Genomic DNA, 24,461 nt, shown 5'->3' on the forward strand with positions numbered 1-24,461 from the left:
ATTTGTTTTCTGTAACAGTTATGTGTTTCCTGAGTCAATTTCTTTATTATACTTTAGGGAAGAAGGAGAAAAAAAAGAGAAGTGAAGCTGAATTTCATAAGTAATTTATTCAGAACATTCATGACCACAATTGGACGGAAGTTTTATTAGTGCATATTTTAAGGTATTCTAAAGGTGATTTTGTTAAGTGTGTGAGATGCATATTGCTCTCATTCAATTTTTTTGTTTCAGTATTCAGAGTGATTAGGCTTGCACAAGACACTGGTGAATATTAGAAAGAGAATACTTATCTTTTCCCTGAGGGGAATAAAAACACAACCCAGGATTAACAGCCTTTATCATTGCTGTACAGCCAATTATTTTGAACAAATTTCAGTGGTTTGATGTAAGACATAAAGCAAAAGATCATGGCTCAGAATAAAATACAAATACAATCAAAGAAATGGTGGACAGGTCATGGTTCCTCTTGAAACATGAAACTGAAACATAAGTTCACGATTTAGTCATTTACACAAGTAAATTCAAAATCTGAAGTGTGCCATGGAGTGCATCATATTCCAAAAATTAAAATTCACTTGAGCACTACATAACACAAAGATTGCATACAATACAAAAGTTAAATAGCAAACAATAAATTAGGTTCATAAATTAATTAATAAAAAACATCTGGAAGCAACAGCAGTAATAATTTAAATAAAGAAAATGGAGCTGCTCAACAATCTCATTCGTAGAGAACCTCACTAAAAATGGCTACTCAGTTTTATTCCAGTGTTAATGTATCTAAGCTAAACACGAAATCCATCCTCTGTTCATTACTGTCAACTTATGAAAAGGCAACAGATGTTCCACAACCTGAAAAAACAGTGCAGTGCATATCACAAAACAACCATATTAACAGTAGGCATAAAATCCATCTGTGTGGTTGGTGTTGGGCATTGAGGCCCATTCAGTAACATGCAGGAGGTTCCTTGCAAGGTAATATTTATGCCAGTTTCGTGTCCCAGGTAAATTGACATATTTCCTATTTTTAAGAATGTACACAATTGCTTTTCATGTAAACAAAAGCATTTTCATCTCCAAATGACTCTCAACTCGGTTACAAATCAGTCGTCAACCCCTACACGTACTGCAGTGATGTCTAAAGACATTAAATGAAATAACTAACACTCAAGCTATTGCTATGATCAAGGACATCTCTTTCATTCTGCTTCCAACAAAAAAACAAACATACATAAAGTCACTCTTCCATGCCTTATGTCTTCACATTATTAGTCCTTGTACACAGTTTGCTGACCGTGCCCTCTTTCATCATGCATTATATGCCTCCTCACGTGGATCCGTCTGACTCGCCTGTCCCCTCCCGCAGCACCCTCTTCCTCTGATTGGCCAGCTCCCAGTGATGTACCTGACCCTCTTGAATCTAAAAGGTGAAGGCCTCCTGGACCAGATCCTCTACCGTTCTCATAAATGAGAATATTGAGGGTTTCTTCAAAGATTCGAGCCTCAGGAAACTCAACCTAAAAAACACAGATGTTAAAGTTTGCTGGTGAGTGGCTCAACATTTATTTTCAATGGACAATATAGTTGAAAGCTTTTACCTGTTAAAGCGGAAAAGTTGGGTTAAAATAAACACCAACATGTAATTAAAGCGTATTTACCTCCTCTACTTCCAAGAATCTACTGCAATGTACACATTATGTCATGCTTACTTTGGTCTGCTTCTTCTCTGTGGCATAAACAATTGAAGTGCAGCACACTTCAGCAATCTTGCGGCCTTCTCCATAAAAAGACCAGCAGCAGATCTCGTCCCCCAGCACGTCTTTGACAAACAGGACACGGCCATTAAACCGTAGCACGAGTTTGTCAAACAGTTCAATGTTCTTCAGCAGGTTATCATCCGAGTTGCTGGTCACAGGGAGAAACAAAGAGTAAGTTATTATCAAATGAGCAGATTAATACTCTTAATAAAAAAGTATTCCACACTCTATAGATAGGTTTTCGTGCCCTATGTAGGACAGTCAGCCCTGATTATTACCTGGTGTAAGAGTATTTGTTGTTTCCTCTGTTGTTCTGCAACTTTACTACTGGCTGTAAAAACAAGAATCAGGGATAAATCTGAGGAAGTTGTTAAATAACGATTATCTCTGTAGTCCATAAATGAAAAATAGTCTTTACAAATTTTGTGTACATACAATGTGAAACAACTTAGAAATATTACGATTTACATTTTGGCAGTGAAATGAATTCTTTCAAAGTTAACAATCATATTAAAAAACTAATAAAACAATTTTCATGGTGCACAATTCTACATCAAATGTCTCTTCAAACCATGTAGGTTTCTCTGTACAGAAAAACCTACAGAGGACACTACTATATTGGACAACTAGGGTTTGACAGCTGCAATCCTAATAAACACTTTTGTCACTACTCCATTTGATATAGATGAAAGTTAATTTACCTTTCTGCAGGTAGCAATCATCCTCTGCTCTTCTTTGACTGAGGTGATCATGGGGATGCGGCACACACTTTCAAAGACATCCTTTTGTTTCTGATGATAAATGAAGAAAGTACGTCAACACACAACTGCAAACAATATTTATTTTTGACGTATCCATTAACCAGTTCATTATATGGTCAATTAAACATCAATAATTCCAGGGTCCAAAGTGAAGGCATTGAATTTCTTGTTTAGTCTGACCAATAGCCAAAACCCGGATATATTAAATTTATGATATGAAATGGGAAAAGCAAGTAACTCTTTGTATTTGTGAAGGTGTTTTTACAAAATAAATGACTAAGACATCAATGAATAACATAGTGTGTATTAACTACATGTTTATCAGCTGATCAGCTTATTGTTTTGACACTTTATTAAACAGACACTGATAAATCATAAAGAGTTAAGATAGTGAAATACAGACATGCAACTTTGAGGATACTTTGGTCCTTTGGCACATATTAACTCACTGGGATACTTAGGAGATAGCTGACAAGCTGGGAGGTGGATTTGATGTGGAAGAGACGAGGAAATTCTAAAATACTTCAAATACTTCAATAGTATATTGTGCTAATATGAGAATTTCTCTGTTTCACATCTGCATGTCTGTATGTTCTTAGATGCTCTAGAGCAGAAACAGAACCAGTAAAATTGTTTTAAAAAGCATTTTGTCCGTTTACCTGCATGGCAGTGAGGCAGTGCTGGACAAGGCCCTGGACCTGGTAGTACTGGGCCTCCTTCAGAACCTCATCCAGTTCTTTGTGGTCCTCTGGAAGTGGTACTGAGCCGTCTCGCAGGAAGTTCAAAACCAAAGAAAAATGTCGGCCACATCTGTCCAAAACTACCCAACCTGGGACAGTGGGGAAAATGATTTTCAGTAATTAGCATTCTTCTGTATTTTCTATTTATTTAAATGGTAGACTAATGGCCCCCAGTGTGCGGTATGGATGTGAGTCCTTTTAAACATTTTACTGAGACATATGAAAAGGCAGTATGGACTTGTAAGAATAAATTCAGGACTCACATTCAGTTTAAGCCCTGAAAGTGACCAACATTTGGGTATTTAAACTTCAAACAGCACATCCACAAAAATCAGTTACATGTTCACTCATTGTTGGGTCACTAAAGTAGATAAAATCATGTTTTACATCTGAATTAAATACACTGGATTATGAAAGAGCAAAACTTAGAAGTGTAGTGACGTGACACTAATGTAAAACTGAAGTTATGTACTAGTCATTTATTTTATAAAGATTTCATAATTTATATAAATTCAAAACAGAACACCTGAACTAAGTATGATAGTAACACCTCATAACAAATCCTGAGGGGACGTCATACTTAAAGTGACATGTACAATAAACAATAGCAAAGTGGATGCAGTAAAAAGGTGAGAACAGTCAGACACGTCCACTCACCTTCTGAGTCTATGGTAACCTCCGTGCCTCCATTGCATATACTGTGTAGCAGACTGTCTTCCTTGCTTAATGTCTGGACAGTTGTATAATGCAGCGAGCCACCCACATTTAACTTGACATACTTGCTCCCCAGCAGACCTCGATTCCTGAGATCATCTGTGTTCTGACAGGCGGGCTGGGAAACAGCAGACTGGGCCGAGTCGGCAGCATGACTGCCAACTGAAGCCTCAGCAGACATGGGGCTGAAGAGTCACTTCCTGACTGTAATACAGAAGAATACAATGGCTTGTTTGTAGTACAGGTTTGGACTAGAACAAGGAACAGTTTTTTTTATCAATGTCAATATGGATTGTCACTATTTCAATTGTATCTTAAATTGACCGATTAACTGTGTGGGTAAAATATGTATAATGGCCTTTACCATTAAAATTAGGCCATTTCTGACTCTTTCCTGTTTTCCTGTTGCTTTATAGAACAAAGGACTATTATGAATTGTATCCACGGAAGAACCACAGTGGCACTATTTTCAGCATGAAATACTTAAATCCAAGAAAGCAGAGCTATGTGTCCTTGAAAATAGAGAACATACATAAGACTAACGTTACTTCTACTACTACCACTGCTACTTCTTTATACCCCCTACGTGTGAAGCGTATCAGTTTGTAACCAGGCTTTCTCCACACTTCATCTCAGTGGGATGCAGAAATTATTTATAAGTACAATAAGTCATCCTACATTAGAGGCAAGCATGTAGACTGTCCTGTCAGCTCACTGATGCTTCTGTTGTCCCACAATTTTGGTGTTAGCTTGATCAACATAATGTTAACAACAACCAGAAGCACTGTTAGCTCATAAATGATAGCACCGACTGACGTCTGGTTGCTAAGATAATATTTGCTTTACTTATCGGGCTTATAAGATACAGCGACAATAAGTTAGCATATAATTAAGCTTTATGTTATAATATATTTGTATAATTTATTAACAAAATGTAACTTTACTTACCACGCTAAACATCCAAGGGAGCTACAGGAGTGAACGTAACTACGCTGAGATAGCTGGCGTTAAATGTGTTAATATAACTAATATATATAAAACTAATTAATTTAACTACAACGCAGCTGACGTTTCACAACTCATTTTAACAGCAAGCTAAATCAAAATGGCTAACATCGGCTAGTCTGTTTTTGTTACGCTGAAAGCTCGCCTCCGTTTTCGTACCGGTTCTTAGAGGACAAATCAGATATTAACCATCAAAAAAACTAAAAAACATAAGCCAGACCCCAAACGAAGAAGGGCCACTTCCATTATTAATCATAAAAATGATGAACTGATGCTAATATGAGGAGCTAGGGAGCTAAATAGGTCACTCGGAAACGAAACTGGAGCATCTTCTTCTTCCGCTGCTTTCTTCTTCTACGTTCTAAAACTGTTCAACAGCAACTTGTAACGGAATCACTGCCACCTTTTGAACTGGAAATTCCTGTTTCCAACAGAAAAACTATATAATATATAATAATAATAATAATAATAATAATAATCATAATCATAATCATAATCATAATCATAATCATAATCATAATAATAATACATTTAATTTGTACTGCACTTTTCATTTGCAGTGAATCTCAAAGTGCTACAGCCTCAAAAAACAAACAAAAACATATGAAGATGACAAAAGTTGAGATAAAAAAAGTAAGCTTTTTAAGCTTGTTTTAAAAGAGTCTAATTTAAAAAAATCTACTGTACATAGACGATTGTTAAAGTATGCAGTAGATTGTCCATGTACCATGTTTAGCATGGTTTATGCACAAAATATAAGAAATACTGCTCTCTTTTTTATGACACTAAAGGTGGAGTTTTTTTTTTTTTTTTTTTTTTTTTTTTAAACTTTATTGAGAACATGAATCCACATGAGGTACATTCTTGAGAACAAAATACCAGGGGGGATTCACAAACAACACAGAATTAAATAACATAATAATAATAATAAAAAAGAATACAAATAATGAATATAAAATAATTACATAAAATAAAACAACAGAAAGACATTAAAAACAATACACTCAACAGATTTTAGTCTTCTTTTTAGTTCAAGATTTAATGGTCTGTAAGTACTGCTCATATTCTTTATGACAGTGGTCAAGGACCCTAAACTGACAAATTTTACTACGGTCCCTCATCTGATAAGACTTTTGCTTTTAGATGTTTTATTACAGAAAGTGTATGAAACCCATGACCAAAATAGTCATAGATTCTGTTATTATGTTACTTATAGATGGAATTATAGTGAAAATAAATTATGCTGGGGACCCCCTGGAACCACTGCTTTATGAAAAACTGAGAAGAGAGACTTAAGGTGTGGAACTATATTGAATTTGTGACTAATTTTCACTCTAATGATTCAATATGAACAACTTATATTTGTGTGATTCTTACAAAACAATGAGAACACTTTAATAATAACTTGTAGAGACTAGTCTATCCTTCTTGACATGTTAACACCAGACTCAAGCTTTGACATTGTGGATGGTTGACTAAGTATATTTAGAATCAAGACTTTTACTGCCCTCTAGTGGCCACAGTGAGGAACTTCAATGAATAATGCACAGTCATATCATAACATTAGTTATTTAATATTAATATATACAATTCATATTAGTGTGATTGTAACAAATACCAACAGCAGCATGTTATTTTTTTCTGGCGTGCAGATAGGTTTACCTCTAGATAAGTTCATGAATTAAACGAGATGATGGTTGTCTGGAGTGTATTCAAAATCATAACAGAAATGATCTTTATGTAGAATAATGATAAATACAAATGATCGCCACTAATTAAAGGTGAATTTTAATTTCCAACTCAGTGCTTAATGTGTGAAACCTAAAATATTATCATGCACCAACTCTGTATTTTGCCCCTCTGTGTTTGCTGTGAAGGAAAAATGTCTATCAAGTACGAAATAATCTCATATATATTACATGACTTTTCAATGGGCGAGTTATATAATCATTAACACAGTTTTGTTTATGTGCCAATGTAGGTATGACAGCCTTGTTATTCGGAAAAATAAAAACTCATTTCAACAAGTTTTACACCATTCAACAGAGACTTTATTTCCAGTTTAGCAAATAATTGACTGCCTTCAAAAGAATGTGTTGTATCATATATGAAGCAAAGAAATGCTACTGATGATAAGAATTAAGTCTACAAAGCAATAGTCTCCAAGATCCTCCATGTGGCACAGCGAATGAGACTACATTCACTGTTCAAACAATCAGTCGTAAATAAATACATAATGCATCACAGCAAGCAGCCAAGTTTGTAATTTTTCATCAACATAGTGCATACAACATCAAATCTGATAACAATGATAACTGTCAATAACTATAATGATAATGGTAAGATTGAGCAGAAGCAATATAATTTACAATCAGTGCATGCTATAAGCATAATGACATTCATGTCCTCGCCTTTTCTTCTATGTCATGTGACACTGGGTGACGATGCACTCCAGAAACAGCAAAGAATAAAATAAACACTGCCTTTTGTAAACACTATTGCAACAACAGATGAAACACTTAAGGACATTAAATTATTTAACATATTTTGGCACTGAATTTTCATTATACATATAATGAAAATATATAACCTCCCGCCACCATGTATAAGTGTATATATGAGGCTTATATATATATATATATATTAATTTAGTGTATATATATCAACCTCAGTCAATATTAAGTCAGATATTTACATTCAATCTGTGTGTGTGTGTGTGTGTGTGCGTGTATGTTACACAGAGAAAGACAAAGTAAGGAAGAGAGAAAATGACTGCTGATCTCAAAACTTCTCTCATGATTGAAATTAAAATATTCTTCCCGTAATACTTTTCAAAATGTGACATGAGCCACGCTAAAAATGAAAGAAAAACATTCAGCGTGTACTGTATGCTTGTGACTGTAACTTTTGATTGTTAAAAATAAGGTATTGCCAAGTTTTCTAATGTTTGGCCTCATAATAATTTAACTTAATCAATAAAATCCATTTCCCATCAGTCTGTTCCCCTCCTTTCCTGTTCTTATGCCTCCCACACTGTTATTTCTTCTCTTTTGTCAATTTCTTACCCTTCATAAGGCACCAGTCCTAATGATACAGGAAGTTGGACTGTGAAGTAGGACCCACAATTGGCAGACAACCAAATCAGTGCAAAAAAATCAAAATAAAGCACTTCAGAAGAATACAGTGCTATAACCAAGAGCTATAACCAGAGGTACAGTGATGGTAAAACAGAAAGATAAGTAAAAATGAGTGATAAAAGGGGAGTGAGGCCTTACAATACTAAGCATTTTTTCCTCCAAAAGAATTTATTCTTTTTGTGGTTTTTAATTCTCACGGAGATATTTTCTCCTTTAAATGGATACTTCATACTCCCGTGTATCCTGTGGACAAAGTGAGAAAGCAATTATTAAAAAACAAAACAATACAGTTTTACCAAAGCTCTGAAATCACAAAGTATTTCTAAGAAAAACATAAAGGACCCATTTCAATGTTCATGTTTGAAACTGTGAAATCGTCCATGTATAAAATAAATATATCTAAAATCATTTAATGTCTCAATTAAACAAATATGAAGTACAGAAAAAAGAGGTTTAAAGTTTCAGCTTTATACTCACCCCTGCCTCATAAAGAGGGTTGTTGAAATCGGACTCAACTGTAATGGGACTGTAGGAGTGTGTGTGCGAAAGAGACTTCCAGAAGAGCGGCTTCCATTCTAGTTTGCATATGCTGTGAGTGATATAAAGAAATGACATATAACCACATGAACAGAGAGTTAAAGCAGTGTTGCAACTACACCACAGAGATGGATGAGTGTGGACATTTGTAAAAAGTGAATCAAGTTTTAGATGTCACATTGGTACTCACTTTGTATAGTACATGTAAATTCCTCCAATCAGGAGGATGACCAGGATGATTGGCAGAATTATTGCCAAAGCGATGTTCTCACTCAGGATCTGATGGGACGGCTCGAATGCCTGGGACACTGTGAAGAAGTCAAGAAAAAGATGCTTCTTCTATCAACTGTGATTTGTTTTCTCTTCACAATGTACTTTTAATTCATTAAAAATGATAACATAATGTAAGCCAAACACATGAAAAAATAGGTTGCTAAATCTGGGGACCCTTAAAGCTGGAGTGCAGGACTTTTGTCTCCCCCTTCTGGCATTGAGAGTAGTTATAAAAGCACTGTCGACAGGTGCTTACGTCATAGGCTACACTGTAGCCTACTCTGTCGCTACTGTTGCTGCTGTAAAACGGTGGATAAATTGTTTTGAGCATCACACAACCCCAGCAAAATGACAGATCAGAATTTGATCAATTTGGTCCAATAACATTTGGAAAGTCTAGAAGAGCTGCACGATTAAATTATTTTATCCCTATTCAAGTTAGCAGAGAGCTAACTGGAAGTTAGTTGGGTTGGCCAGCAGAAATCTCTAGTATGCATGCTCTTCCCATAGAGCAGCAGTATACATTCATCCAGGCCAGCGCGGGAATGTCAAACACAACACCAGAAATATAATCTCCAATATACTGTGAAATACAGAGAGATGTAACGGATGTTCATTTATATGTAAAAGTTCCACACTGCAGGTTTAACTTTAATTTGAAAGAGTATCTTTTTAGTACACCAATTACCACTTATATTACATTTTCTAAATGTAAGTAGTCTAACATTGCCCAATGTTAAACAACACTATTGTATCCCTCGTGTCCAGTGTAAAACAAAAATTCAAAAATCACATTTACTTTTGTAACGGCATCTATCAGCGTCCTTCTTAATATCACTAGCTAGATGGTGCCAAATTTAAAAAAAACAAAATCCTGCACATAGTTGCTTTAAATATCATGTCTGAAGGACTTATTTGACTTCATATGCATCAGATAGGAGAAAAGAAGAAATGAAATCACCTTCTAATTTGTGATCATCCAAAAGCTCCTCATATGCCACTGTGTGAAATGAAGATAAAAGAAATATTATAAGACATATTCATGTTGCAGAGGAAATAAAGTTATTATTACAAATTATTATAAATTACATGTGGAAGTTCTCGTCTTATTTCTGTGCTGATGTTTATTTTATTACTAAAATAATGAGTGGTAAAAGCACCTTGGTAATCAAACTCAAAAACGTAACCTTATTAAGTCAAACACAGACACAGTGAATTGGTTTTCAGACATTTTCCTGTTCTGTTTTTTAAATGAAATCAAAGAGAGTCCAGAGCAGTATATAAAAATGTGGACAACAATGATAAGCTTCACCTTTGCAAAAGGGCGGTGGGCTGTTCCACTGAGACGGGTGGCCAGGAACGCAGCTGATAATGACCTCACCAATAAGTTCATAGCCCTCATAACAAAAGAAACGCAGAGTTTCTCCTGCCTGGTAGCTGTGCTTGTACAACGTTTGGTAACCATTGTCAGGGACACCAGGGTTTGGGCATGGGTCGTATTTTACTGTTCAGAGCACAAAAAAACATACAGAGGACAGTCATGTAGTTGAACGTTACTTCATAAGCAGACAGGCAAAACCAGCAGAGAGCAGGAGAGGGACTTACAGACACACTTTGGACTGCGGTCACTCCATTTGGGAGTGCCAGTGTCTCGTCCATGGCAGGAGATTTGGCTGGGACCTTCCAGTTGATAGCCCTGGTTACAAGAGAAACGGACCACTGTTCCAACTGCAAAACCTGCTTCAGGGCGCACTGAGCGTGCTCCGTTTACCACCTCTCCTGGATCAGGACACTGCTGGACTGTGGGGGACAAAAACGGACATGTATGACAGCATCTAACTTGCAATTGGGAAAAAAACTCAAGACAAAGAGGAGCAGCAATAACAGCATGGATGATTTCTACATCAACTGTATGATGAAACATTGATACTACTTAGAGAGATAACAGCAAACGAGAGAGAAAGAGATGAGTAACGGCATGCATGGGGATTTTGGGGATGGGGGTGCCTAGCTTAGCATAAAGGCTGCATAAATCTGCTTACCAAGACCTCTAAAGCTCACAAATTAACATGTTATATTTAGTTTTGTTTAAGCTGTAAGGAAACCAAAGTGTAAAAACAACACATTTCTTTTCATTTCTTGTACATAATCCCTTGTAAAACTATTACTTGTTGTTTTTACACTTTGGTTTTTGTACAGATTGAACAAACAAGATATAACAATTTAATTAGTGAGGTACTGTTAGGCGGATTTTGGGTAACACTTACTCAAAGTCCCCCTGTTTAGCATTTATAAGTATTATAGTGTGCTATTTATTAAATTTTTATGTGCTGCTTACTATGCTAAATAGGGGGACTTAAAGATAAGATTGATAAGATCTTTGATAAGATCCAGATTCCAGTCTTGATGCTAAGCTAAGCTAACCAGCTGCTGGCTGTGGTTTCATATTTAACATGGTATCAATCTTCTCATCTTATTCTACGCTGGAAAGTGAATAAGTGCATTTCCTTAACTGTTGAACAATTTCTTTTGTGACATATGAATGTGTTTAGTTTGGACTTATATGATAAAACTAAAAACATGAATCTTTTATATCTCATCATCTGATCTTATCTTCAGAAAAAGTCAAATCTCTTAGCTTCTATACTGTCTCAGTCCTAACAAAGATTTCTGTGTGGAGAAAAGATCTTTAAAGTACTTGTCTCACCTTTAACACAAGTGGGTGGACTGCTACTCCAGGAGAGGTCCCACTGACAGGTAATGATGTCAGAGCCACTGATGTCATACCCTGGTTGGCACTGATAGGTCAGCACACTGCCTCTCACAGGGGAAGAGTGGGACGAGCTGATCCATCCGAACTCAATTTGAGGCAGGGTAGGGCAGGTGTCATTTGGCTCAACCTCTGCACGACACAGAAAGCAATTCAGTGAAAGAAATTAAAACAGGTTGGTCATGATCTCATTTGTCCTGCCCAATTATGAGACAGACTTTTACATAATCTATATTTTAAATGTAAAAGATGTGTAGATTCACAATGTTTACACTTTACGCCATAAAATTAGTTAATTTAGGAGTCACTTACCACGATAATGTATAAGGAATCCCTGACTTAGGATGAAACTGGAATCATCTGGATCACTTTGAAACTGAATAGTGACCTCTGACCCCCCAGACACAACCTGGAAGCGCTCTCTGGACCCCAGGTATTGGCCGATCACATGGGACATGAGATCACGTCCATCAAAAACAGTCAGCACATCAGTGTGACGGATATTTAAACTTTAAGAGGGAAAGACAAGAATAAAAAAAAGAAATGAGATTTCACTTCAGGGAGATTCTGTTTTTTAAGACGAGCAGTCCACATACCTGATGCATTTTATTAGTTAATAACAGGACAAAGAGCATAATAATAAAATATTCATTAAGTATAACTCATTTGAAATCTGTAAATACACATGTACAATATATCACAATGTAAACTGCTAAAAATGAAATAGTAATAGTAATAAAAAATAGTAACATGAGCTGTTATTGAATTGTATATGCAGTGCAGACACAAGCTGAATTGCTGTTTAAATAGATTTTTGTCTATTTAAGATTTTTTGCAATTCATTTGGAACATTTACTGAACAATATACACAGGCATACTATTCAGTAAATGTTCCAAATAAATGTCATCAAAAGCCTTTGTACCATCTCTTATTAATGCTTTTCTTGACTTCAAGGTTTCATGCAGTGTTTCACCTACCAAATATATTGCAAACCCTTGTCATGTAAGATGTTTGACACATAATTTTACACAATAAACAATAACTACATAATTTAGACATTTAACTATTTGCAGTATTTTGCGTGAACAATATGTCAGTTTTTTCCAAATGTGTATGGCATTACAAACAAAATGTTGCATAATGCAGTCTTGAAACATGTACTCCTACATATAAAAATCAGTCACACTGCCAAACTAGATTTCCAGGTCAGTATTTGATATATGTGATAACCATCCTCCTACAGCTAGGGCACCTTTTGGGCCCAGTGAGAATTTGAGTTCTGCAAATTAGAAAAATTAGAAGCAACATCTGTGAAGTCAAGGGATTATGTAATTATATTTGTAGGGGTACTGTAGTTTTCAATTACTGTGTGTTATAAATATGACAATATGCAAGTATTTAATTTAGTCACTTTTTAACTGCCAACCAATTAAATTAGCAATACTCACATGTGGACATCCAGTTCAATACGTTTCTCCTCGTTACCATGGATCTGCCATACGCAGTCGAGCCCCTTGGAGTAGCTCTGGGGCCAATCAGGAGACAGGATGGTACCTGCAGGCTCGGTCAACTCCCCTCCACACAGAGCTTACAGAGGAGAAGAGAGGAGAGAAATTGAGGTGAGAACACAGACTGGAGGACAAAGGGAATTATGAAATAACAACAGAAATTGGAAAAAGAAAAGCCAGAGAGCTGGAGGAAAATGAATTATTAATGGAAGGTGAGAACACAAATAAAGACAGTTTGAAAAGGAGAAATGAAGAAGAGGTGATAAAGAGTTCAGAGAGCACTTAAAAAGGAAAAATAGTGGATACTATAAAACTTTCATAGTTACACTTGGACTAATTAAAAACAGCCATCTGCCTGTTGTCTACTATTTGTTCTGCTATCAATTAATGAATGTGATCACTTTGACACTGTTACTACATTACATTACATCTACCATCAACTATTAGATTAACATCAACCACAGCAGCTTGTGGCCTAATACGAACAGCTAGGAAAGTGTGCCAGTAGGGAGATGAAAACTCTTGGGTGCAAACTGCAGTGATGATTGTATTTGGTTGCAAACCAACAATTTTGCCTGTGAGAATGCATAAAATTAGATTTGGATTGAAGAATACTGCTGACTTCATATACAATGCCAGAACTTGCTCTCATACAAAGCATCAACCAAGCATGAAACTAGGAAGCCACACACACGGCCAGCCGTGTCTGTGGCGTGAATCCAGGTATTGTTCACAGAAACACGTGATAGAATAAAAAGACATCCCACACACACTCCTCTGGGAACATTTTAACCACAACAGTTGTCAAATATCTTTCAGTGAGAGCATAACAGGCAGATATGAGCAGGATATGACTTCCAGGACATAACACTGGAAACCAAGAAAACAAAAAAATGCTAAAGTTACTGACATCCTACCATCCACCTGCTGTTCCATCACTGTGTGTGAGCTTCTTGTGCTTTACTGAAAGCAAAAACACCACACAGCATATGGCTTTCAGAATGTCTTTCTGTCACTTTAACGCTTGGTTGAAAGCATAACACCTGTGTTTTCAACCAGTCCCTGACCCTGTGCAATGTCTCTGCCAGTTTCATATCTGCCACAGTCTCTCTGTTGCTCTCAGTTTTCACAGCATGCCAACAGATCAGCAGATGACAGAGTCAGCGAGGCTGTAGTCTTCATGCTATAACATCTTGACGCCTCTCAACACAATTCAATTTGAATATTAATCAAATGACTTTCTCACTTCATATAAAACACAAGGGTGGACAGGGAATAAGAAAGATTGCAATTCTGATAAGGGAAATAAAAACTATTTGATTTCATAAGGATAAATATATTAATGGATTCACTCAGATGCTCAGTCCCAAAAGTTACCTTTGCACACAGGTTCGCTGTCATTCCAGTGGGGATTGCTGGGGTCAATGCACTCAATCGTCCCTGAGCCTTGTTCCATGACAAACCCTGGAGAGCAAGTGAAGGTAACAGTGGTGCCTAGCTGATATGTGATGTCACTGCTGCTGAAATTTCCATGGGGCATGTAGGGCTCCCAGCAGTGTTCATCATCAAAAGCTAAAAACAAAAAAAGAGACAAGGAGAAAAAAAGATAACAAAATTATTTTTTTTAATAAAAAACATAATTCTGTTATGTGTGTGAGTGCACTGATCCAGGAAAGTATTTTTTTTCTATTCCCTACATTTTTGCATACATTTTTACAGATTCTACACGATCTCTGTTGAGAAGCAGATACAGTAGTTGTTCTCGTGGTTGACAAAATTAAGCAACCATACCTGTTTAATTGAGGAGGGAGAAGTGTAGCTTTTCACTTGGGATGACCAAAAGCCTCAAAACCTCTTTCCTAGAAAAAGCCCAGCTGTGAGACACTAACAGCTTCAACGGTAAGCATCTCCAAAGCCTAAAATACATCCCACTGAGGCGTAGGCAGACTGTGAGCACTTATGTGGCTTATTATAGCCCTCTTAAACACAACAGCAAATGAGAAGAAAGCACTGGTTTTCTTGAGTGCTGCCTATTAAACTTCACTCCCACTCCAGATATAATACATATCAATAACCTGTAACAAGTGACATATCACCTGTGAGGATTTTAAATTTTTATATTTGGTGGGTTCCTGTTATTCAATAATGTGTCACATCTATTCTTATATCTATCATATTTTCAGGCAGGATGTTGACACAGGTATTGACAGGATGTGCAGCTATGCTACTGCCTTTGTGTTATGCTGAATGTGGAAAAGGATGCAGGCTGAGTATCCGGAGTCTCTCCGCTCACCCTCATAACGCAGCGCCAGAAGCAGAGGGATGGAAGAAGAATCAGCTGTGAGCTCCAGGTACAGTGTAGAGCTCTCACTCAGCAACCCACGCTCTGGGACATCATCCAGGTCTGAATCAAAGAGCGGTGGAGACAGGGAACTGTTTCCACTGCGCACAATTAACCTAAAAGGAACAAACCACAAAGATGGGCGGTGGTAAGCCCAAGAAAAGAGGAAGACGTTATGATAAGTGTCTGAATAAAGAATGCATGAATGTGCATGGATAATAAGTTGAAGGTACATCAACATGACTGTGAATAAAGTTATATTGCTTTGGTCTTGGATATACTAAAGCTACTAGATTTTTCTGTTCATTTGTGAAATTAAGTTATTATAATTTTTCTAATATTGTTTTGTAATGCTTAAATAGAAGGTTAAGTTACAAGCTAAGAAAAATAACTAAGGGTTTACTTTTCAATTGTATTAATTAAATAAACTCGTAATTACTTATAATGTGCGGCTATCATTAAATGATGGTTGGTGGTAGAGTAGTGAGAAATAAAAAACTGAGCAACAGTCTAACTAGTCAAATGGGGACAGTCTGGGCAAAAGACAATATCCATTTGCATCATGGGTAGTGTAGTACCCAGGATTTCAGAGAACGAAGCATATTTTAGAATCGTTTTAGCATATTTTATTTATTGTCTGTCTATCATAAATTGGACAGGTTTAGGGATGTGCAATTTTGAAGTAGTTTGGTATGCTTTAAATAATTGACAACAACTTTGTGCATCTCAGATCTGCGGAACATTAAGTGAAGGTGGTGAAAAATAAAGGGAGGGCTGCTGACTGTCCCTGACTTGCCAAAAATCTGAAAGAGGAACATAATTTTGTGGAAAGATGCCAAAACTAAAAATACAAACTTTCATTTGCCAAAACAAAAGACATTGGTGATTCTGAATTTGATATGAGCATTCAAATTTTCAAATGATTGAAGATTCTGTGATACACATATTAGTGGAAACACAAACTTACTTATCATCATCTTCATCCAGTGCAATCCTCTCAAAGTGTAGGTGGAGTCTGTGCCCCTCTTTGGCTTCTATTAACCAGTGGCAGCTCAGGTTGTTTCCATTACTGTGGTTGCTGACAGATGGAGGAGGTGGAGACAGTATCCGGCCCACTGTTGCATTACGAATCCATCCTCCGCAAGACACAGCTACGGAAAAATAATAATCCACATATTACTTTCCACGGTCACAATCACACTGCTATGAAAGACTAGCCAGACTTGTTACATTTATTTCTAAATGAGTCTACTGACCAACACACTGTGGCTCAGGAGTGCTCCAGTGTGGCTGTGTTGTGTTGACGCAGGTAGCCACCTCATGGCCGCGAATCTGGAAACCTGGATCACAGTGGAAATGTGCCTGACCTCCAGGATGGATGTCTGTCACCGTCACTCCGCCGCCCTCAGGAGACAGGGGGAATGGGCAGGACAGCAGAAAGGCTAAAAGGATGTTTTAGAGAGACAGGAAGGAAGTGGAAAAAACAGTTAGACCTGCAACACGTGTGCTTCATTCTCTTGACATCATATTGTATATAATGCTTTTTAGGAAGTTCAAAAAGGATATTTTCTTGTGTTTTTAATTTCTTCTAATGATGAATTTCTATTCAATTTTATTTATATAGCGCTAAATCACAACAAAAGACATCTCAGGGCACTTTTCACACAGAGCAGGTCTAGACCTTACTCTTTAATTTACAAGAGAAGACTGTACTCTCTAATTTCTACTCTCTCTGTGCACTGTGTGATCATCATTCATAAATCTCTACAATTTATGTCATGTCCATTGTCCCATTCTGTCAAAACTCTTATTCACAATTTTCATGCGTCATCATTGTGACCAGGAGGTCGTCAGTTCAATCCCCTGGCCCCACAGGATAAATCAGGGTGGGGAAAGTGAAAAGCAGCACTTGCCCCTCCGTCATCACCACCACTTAAGTGACCCCAAACCCTAGCTGCTCCAGTGGAGCTGCCCAGTGGTCAGCAAATCAGACTGTGGTTGTACTGGGTGGCTTCCATGTGTGAATGTGATCAGGGTGTTCCTGAAAAAGAGAGCATTGCTGCAATAGATAAAGGGGAAAATATGTAACCTGAAGGGTTAATTTACCTTGATAGTGGAGGCTGAACATGCCATGGTTGGTCTGTCGGAGACTGCGATAGTGAATGTACACCTGATTGGTTGTACTGCGAATCACCTGACCCTCTCTCATCAGGGTCTCGTTGGCCAACAGCTCTGGTCCCACACCTCCGTACCCCATGATTGTCAGAGACTCTTCCTTGGACAGATTAACCTTCCTCACCTAGAGGGAAAAGAGGAAATAACAGCACAGAACCAGCTTTAATTATTAAACTTGCCAGGCAATTTAGCAGCAAGTGAACTATAAGTCTTTCTGTGCACATTTGGCACCTTTAAGATGAACAAATGAAAAACATAAATACATGATATGGTGTGTGAAACGGTCTTAATTTATTGTTCAAATAATAAGAGACATCATGTTTGCGGTTTTTGAATTGTGTGTGAATGTGTTGGCTTCAATTTGCTAACAATTAACTTGAGCCTCATTAGCTAAGAATCAATACAGCGCAGCTCATTGACCATATTGCTACACTTTTTTTGTTTGTATACAGCTAACTGTAAACGCGTTAGCCACTCAACATACAGCATCAACACTGCAATTATTTATTTGACTGAAAATGTAAAATATGTTTCAAATTTTGTATCTACTTTGACAGATATCACAGTTCACATTCAAATAAGAGATCTAATTAGATTTCTATGCAAAATTTCACTGACTGTATTTAATAAAACATATTTCAAGTCTCACTTTTGTACTGAATCTATATTCCTCTCAGTAATTAGAAAAGGACAGAAGCCTAAATATTCAGTTTAAAGAAAACATTAAAACTTTATTTTACATTGGAAATATGTCTTTGAAAATAGGTGCATATTTGAAAAATTATTTATGCTTATGGATTCTTAAGAAATAATACACATTACCTGAATTTCCACACCATAACCCGCATACACAGTAATGCTGTAGGTGCATTCCAGTGGGGAAAAAGATGATGATGATGATGCAGGATCTGGTGACTCAACAACATCCTCCATTGCCGACAAAGTTGCATTGCATTGGACTGTGAAAAAACGGAAAATGCAGGGGAAGAAAAAATAAGAACACGTGATGGGAAATAGATCTAAAGTTTTTAAAACTTACAACAGGAACACTTTAGAGAACATATATTATTTTTTAGCATCATGACTCATATTCATACACTTTCAGTGCTGTTTCAGCTTTTTTCCCAGCTGATATTTTCACAGTCAAATGTTTTTGAGAATCAAGGTGCACTGTGCAAAGGCCAGTTAACATGTATGCATTCCAGTGCATGTGGGGATTGTGACATTTTACAGTTTTACAGAGACACACGGTGCACCTTTGGTATAGCGAGGAATGAGATGGGATTAGGAGGCATACATACTCAGCTGATTTGAAAAAAAAGGAAAAGAAATTATGATTTGGTAAGATAAAATATCTGCATATTTGTGTTTAGGAGGAAAATAAACACATCAATAGGATTACAGATTGGTCTGAGGCTGATTTTTAGTATTATATTTATTGTCACGATTACCAATGCACAGGAAACGCCTCCCACCAACCTAGATAGAGATAGTGGCAACAGCTCAACACTACGTGCTGCTATTGCGTGACAAGCTTTTAGCAAGCTAGCAGAGATGTCAGAATAGCTAAAAGTAAAGAATGAATAGTTGAACAGGTCCAGCTTCTGCCACACTAAGAGGTTAAGTACAAATGCAAAGTTTAGCAAATGTACCAGAAAAAAGGAAGAAAGAGATCAGGCCTAAACATTGACAATGCCAGGATCACTATGTCTTGTGTCAAATAAAAGTAAAAACATAAATTTTTATATGATTAATTATGTTTAATAATAATCAAATTAAAATAGAAGTTTGGATTATTATGAGTGGTGTCAATGAAGAGATATTTGAGATCACCTAGGGCCTCTTGGGGCAGAAAAGTTAAATCTGAGCTTAGCTTGACCCTGATTTATCGTCACTAAGTAGCGGTATGCAGTTGAATGGACTCCTTACCACTGAGTACTGGCTGAACTGTACTTTTAGATGAAGCTGTGATCTGCTGGATTGCCTTGGATTCAATTATTTTATGGGCCGCATGACTGACTGAAACTGCTGCTATGCTTGAGTAGATTCAAATTATTGACCAGCCCTTGTAAAACAAATGACATCAGAAGAGGAAAGGGCTTTACAGTTCATTTGGCTAGCAATAAACAGAAACCAAAATGTGTTAGCTAGAAGCATCAATCAGGGGAAAGCAACCAAACACTTTTGGAGCTGACAGTGTTAACTGAGCATGCAGACAGGTGGGAGAAAATGTAAAATCTGGCCACTTAGATGGAACACCTTTATGCTATTTTTTCAAAATAGACTGGATTTAAGTGTAGTGGACACACTTGTTTGTTGTCAAATAATTCTTTAATGGCAGGGAAATTATAATTTGTGACCACAACACATAATGTACATTTCAGAGTTGAAGTTAAATGTTAAGAAATATGCTTATTTGCTCTCTTGCCAAGACTTAGATGAAAAGATTGATACCACTCTCATTTTTATACAGGAAATATGAAGCCACCACCAGCAGCTGGTTAGCTTAGCTTAGCATAAAGACTAAGCAGGGAGAAACAGCTAGCCTTAGCCTTCCAACACCTCTAAAGTTCAATTATTAACAGGTCATATCTAATTTGTTTAATCGACACAACAACTTAAGTGCAAAAACTTTTATTTGGTGTATTTTGTTACCTCTGGACAGAGCTTGACTGGCTGTTTCCACAGACATTTTATCAAACTTCTCACCTAACTCTTGGCAAGAAAGCATATTTCAAGTGTTGAACTCTTCCTTTAAGCTACAATTGTGTTGCCATATAGGCTAGTGAAAATGTCGGCTTAATCGATAATCTCCAGTAAAAACACAATAAAAAAACTGTGGAATCACAGAGGAAGTAGGTGACAAAACACACACATCTCACTGATCACTCATCTAAAAATCAGCGGACCCACCTCCTACCTCCTCAGTCACATTTCCTCAATTCTCATCTGTAGCTGTCATAGTAATACTGTCTTTCAATGCTGCTGAAGGCCAACCACCATCATCACCACCTCCATCCCACTCCACACACTCCAGATCCAATCCTCCAGAGCTCTGGACTCGACTATTGCACACAAACTGATTTTTGTACATGGACTAAAATATGTAGAAATATAGCTGACCTGTGTAGATAACAATGCTGCATATTTTATTTATATTTTGTTGTCACTACTTCACCTACATAACATACATACATAATTATAGCTACACCAGAACCATTACTGCTCCACAAATTTTGCACAACCTTTTTTTTTATTTAAAAAAATACAATCCACAAGTCAGGTCATGTATATAGCTTAAGCATTGTAATGTGTATAATATTCATAGACTGAATTCCATTTACTTGACTTCTTATTTTGTTTGCATTTTACTCCTAGTTCTTATCTGTTTCCTTGTTTCCTGCACTGCTATAACATGCGCATTTCCCCTCTGGGGATCAATAAAGTCTTATCTTATTTCATGACCAGAATGAGTAAACACTCTCATTGAAGGTGGATGAGTGCTGATACTCATTGTGGTACCTGAGCCAAAGGAAATTCTCACTTAAGAGCATTTCTGACAATCATTTGAATGCTATTCTGTTCTTCACCACCCCTCATTAGTATTCTTGTCATGATGGCATTGTTGACTGACTCATACTGATTTGTCAAATTAATACCTCTCTTCTTAGAATATGACAGTGATGATATCAGTGTTCATGTTCACCTGGTTGCTCTTTCTTCAGTTAATAAGTTGTTTGCATGTTCACTGATTAGTATGTATTTGTTTGTTGTAATGATAACTAAAACACAGAGAGAGTGCATTCAGACTTTATTGTCAAGATTCTTCCGGATACAGAGATTTTCATGTGACAATGTGAACGAGGAGGACAGTAACAGTGAATGTGTCGCATGAAAATGGACACATTTCATTTACAAAATTCTTGTAGATATTGAGCCCAAACCCCTCCTGTATGATTCATACCTCACTTGTCTCAGAGCTTCAAAATCTTCAAAGTCGTCAGCTTCTCTTTATCTCCGTACATCTTGTCCTTTGTGACTGATACAGATTTCATTGAGGGAAATAAATCAGTATTTTTTTTACTTGGATTCAGCTCATCAGTGTACTGCAAAATTTTGTACATTTAAATCTCATGTGGTCATGGTGCAGTTGCCCACACAGGAACAGACTATAAACTAATGCCCTGTGTACTTTCTTCAGTGCCAGCAATGCTAACCATCATCTGGGTCAAAGATGCACACATCCATCTAAGTACTTTACTGATAAAGGTGGCTGTATGATCATCTCTCTGCAGATCTCATGTGTGTTTTCTTGTGTGTTTTCTTGTTTTGGGTTATGGTGGAGAGATAGGGGAAACACTTCATCATCTCTTCATCACCGTTCATGGCTCCGTGCATTATTTATGTCTCTTCACAATTTTGAAGAATGAATCCTGAAATGTAGAGGAACAAAAAACATGTTATTTTGCTGAAATAAGACCAGAAGCATGGGCAAACATGTCTGTACTTTAGACTGTTCTCAAATAATACTGTTACCAAACAGCTAAAATTCTAAAACCAATATTGGATACTGAATATATTGCAGAATAACACTTAACATTATTAGCGCTAGCTATGTTGACTGAATAGCTAAACAATGAGCATTAAGTCACTGGTTATGTAACAGTGTTGCAGTTTTCTAAAAAAAAAAAACATAAGGTACATGCATGTTTTTCTTTACAGCTAACTCACATTGTACAGTAACCCGCTGAGTAACCTATTAATATTTTATGACTGTTTCATGTTACCTTGTCTGTCAAGATCTTCTTGTCACCCTTTCTTCAAAGAGTCAGAGGCAGAGAGGAGAATTGAATGAAGTTGTGACGGAAACCAAAGTGATTCAGTAGAGGAATTTGTTGCTGTTGCCGGCGCCACCGAAATCTGAACAACTCCAAAGCCACAGGCGAGATCCTGAATTATTTGTTCAAGCATTTTTTTTGTTCACGTTGGTTTATCAGAACCATATCAACTAGCATCAACAAACAACCAAGACTCATGGGAAGCCAGGTGTTGGCATGCAGGTACCTGGCATGTGCATTGTAGTTATAGTGGTCGTAGTGATCAGAGTGGTAGTTGTCTCCTCCTCTATGGGGAGCGAGGACATGGTATTCCTTGATCCTGTCTGGCTGGCTGCAGAGGAGGAGCTTAAAGCTGTGGTGAGCAGGCCTGGTGATATGACTGTTGCTGTAGACTCGGTTTGCCCAAGCCCAGGCACAGCCTGTGTTGGGTTGGTGGTAGTACCTGCAGAATCCAAACATTCAATTTAAGGTGTGTCATTTCCAATGAGCAATCACCCACATCGTACTGTAGCTGCATTTCCTAAGCCATAAAGACCTGTGTTAATGTACCTGTGCCCGCAGAAGCCTGTCCTAAGTATTCCTTACTCTGCAGGGCAGCATGGATCAGGTCACCCAGAGGGTAAGAGTCTGGGGTTGATGTTGGTGGTGTATCAGGCTCAGGAGTCATAAAGCTCATACCTGAAATAGCCAGGACTAATTACTGTATATGTTATTTGCCAGAATATAATGAAATTAGCAAAATGTGGCAAACAAACTGAATAGAAAATACATTTTTCTCTAGGTTTAAGATAAACAAAACACTCTGCATTATTCTGGTGGGACACATTAGAGAACACACACACATACACACATGCACACACATACATGCAGTTACCTGAAACAAGGTGGATCATGGTGACAGACAGTATCACAGCAAGTTGTGTGAACCCCATGGCTTTGGATGAAACTGAATGACCTGAGAAGGTTAAAGTGAGCAGGTTAGCAAACTGTGATCATGTAAACAGAATAATTACTGTATCTTGTATACTGTCATGTAACTGCTTATTAGTGGACAGCTGATAATAACAGCAAGAGGCACATGAATAATCCATGTTGACTGGAGAGGCATTAGTTAGCAAATTATTAGTCATATCATTTCTTTCATGACAACTTCAGGGAAATTCTCTCGCAATTCAGCATATGTTTACATCACACAGGCCACAATGACTCGGATTAGAGGATAAATGCGATGTGAATACTGCAAAAGCTCAGCTCCATCAATCTGGAAAATATGCATTCATATCATACGATGAAGATTCTTAAAATTAACAATTAAATAAAAGTTATTTTTACAGGTCTACGAAAAAGGAACAAGCACACATCGCATCCGAGAGAAGGTTAAATATTCAGGCTTTCCCCTTGCATTTTCTCATCCAAATCTGCAATAGCATGTCCGAAAATGCGCTATTCCAAAACTGCCTTCCTTCGCCGCAGGTAGACTGTAAACCTTTATTCTATCATTAAACGGTTAATGGTAATGTGTCAAAAAGCACCTCCGCTGTTATTCGAGGCGTTTCCTCGGTAAAAATACCAGCCTGGTGTGTGTCAAAATGATGGGGCTCTACGAGGCAGCATCACTCGCACCTCTCCCGGCCCTCTTTGTGCGGAGGACGAATTTTGGCACCAGTCATCACTACTGTGACACCATCTCAGCTACGTAGAAAGGTGCCTGCCGCTTACCTTTGTCTTCAAGGCTGCGTCCTGTTGTCTTTTTGTTGGACTGTATCCTGTTGCTTTAGGCCCCGGGAACACGGCGGGGTTTGTGCTGGTGAGATGCCCCTCGCTGGTTACTGTGTGGTTGACGCATTCGGCTATGATGTGAGGGCATTTGTGTTGAAGCTTCAGGTGCGCCCTAGCGGCAGGAC

The 24,461-nt window shown here is 37.4% G+C and overlaps 2 protein-coding genes across 4 annotated transcripts; both read right to left on the reverse strand.

Annotated features, from left to right (window-relative positions):
- Positions 1-88: 88 nt before the first annotated feature.
- kctd13 (potassium channel tetramerization domain containing 13) lies at positions 89-5,333 on the reverse strand. Its single transcript, XM_044332234.1, has 7 exons — positions 4,921-5,333; positions 3,916-4,176; positions 3,178-3,347; positions 2,459-2,548; positions 2,036-2,088; positions 1,710-1,905; positions 89-1,517 (listed from the first exon to the last, which is right to left on the reverse strand). Exons 2-7 carry the CDS (start codon positions 4,151-4,153, stop codon positions 1,269-1,271), a joined length of 996 nt encoding a protein of 331 aa, XP_044188169.1. The 5' UTR covers positions 4,154-4,176; positions 4,921-5,333; the 3' UTR covers positions 89-1,268.
- A 1,672-nt stretch (positions 5,334-7,005) lies between these two features.
- sez6l2 (seizure related 6 homolog (mouse)-like 2) lies at positions 7,006-24,399 on the reverse strand. Of its 3 annotated transcripts, none has more exons than XM_044332296.1 (19): positions 24,277-24,398; positions 23,432-23,512; positions 23,107-23,235; positions 22,784-22,999; positions 18,542-18,678; positions 17,651-17,843; positions 16,801-16,986; positions 16,512-16,695; positions 15,497-15,660; positions 14,581-14,775; positions 13,144-13,282; positions 12,007-12,203; positions 11,632-11,826; positions 10,530-10,724; positions 10,237-10,428; positions 9,886-9,924; positions 8,842-8,959; positions 8,592-8,703; positions 7,006-8,357 (listed from the first exon to the last, which is right to left on the reverse strand). In XM_044332296.1, exons 2-19 carry the CDS (start codon positions 23,487-23,489, stop codon positions 8,328-8,330), a joined length of 2,679 nt encoding a protein of 892 aa, XP_044188231.1. In that variant the 5' UTR covers positions 23,490-23,512; positions 24,277-24,398; the 3' UTR covers positions 7,006-8,327. The 3 variants fall into 3 exon arrangements, with proteins under 3 accessions (XP_044188231.1, XP_044188232.1, XP_044188233.1); XM_044332297.1 differs by lacking the exon at positions 24,277-24,398 and adding an exon at positions 24,090-24,242; XM_044332298.1 differs by lacking the exon at positions 23,107-23,235 and having other exon boundaries at positions 24,277-24,399.
- Positions 24,400-24,461: the final 62 nt, after the last annotated feature.

Source organism: Thunnus albacares, chromosome 17, assembly GCF_914725855.1.
Source record: "Thunnus albacares chromosome 17, fThuAlb1.1, whole genome shotgun sequence".
Classification (NCBI taxonomy): domain Eukaryota; kingdom Metazoa; phylum Chordata; class Actinopteri; order Scombriformes; family Scombridae; genus Thunnus; species Thunnus albacares.

What these genes read in the sequence shown, in the direction of transcription:
- kctd13 (XM_044332234.1), bottom strand. Translation starts at nt 4,153, where the DNA reads ATGTCTGCTGAGGCTTCAGTTGGCAGTCATGCTGCCGACTCGGCCCAG. An exon ending in ACTGCCTCACTGCCATGCAG is followed by an intron (nt 2,549 to 3,177) that starts GTAAACGGACAA and finishes ATTTATCATCAG; the next exon opens with AAACAAAAGGATGTCTTTGA. An exon ending in TGATTGCTACCTGCAGAAAG is followed by an intron (nt 2,089 to 2,458) that starts GTAAATTAACTT and finishes TTGTTTTTACAG; the next exon opens with CCAGTAGTAAAGTTGCAGAA.
- sez6l2 (XM_044332296.1), bottom strand. Translation starts at nt 23,489, where the DNA reads ATGGGGTTCACACAACTTGCTGTGATACTGTCTGTCACCATGATCCAC. An exon ending in ACAGGCTTCTGCGGGCACAG is followed by an intron (nt 23,000 to 23,106) that starts GTACATTAACAC and finishes TGGATTCTGCAG; the next exon opens with GTACTACCACCAACCCAACA. An exon ending in ACCCTCTTTATGAGGCAGGG is followed by an intron (nt 8,358 to 8,591) that starts GTGAGTATAAAG and finishes CTTTGTCCACAG; the next exon opens with GATACACGGGAGTATGAAGT.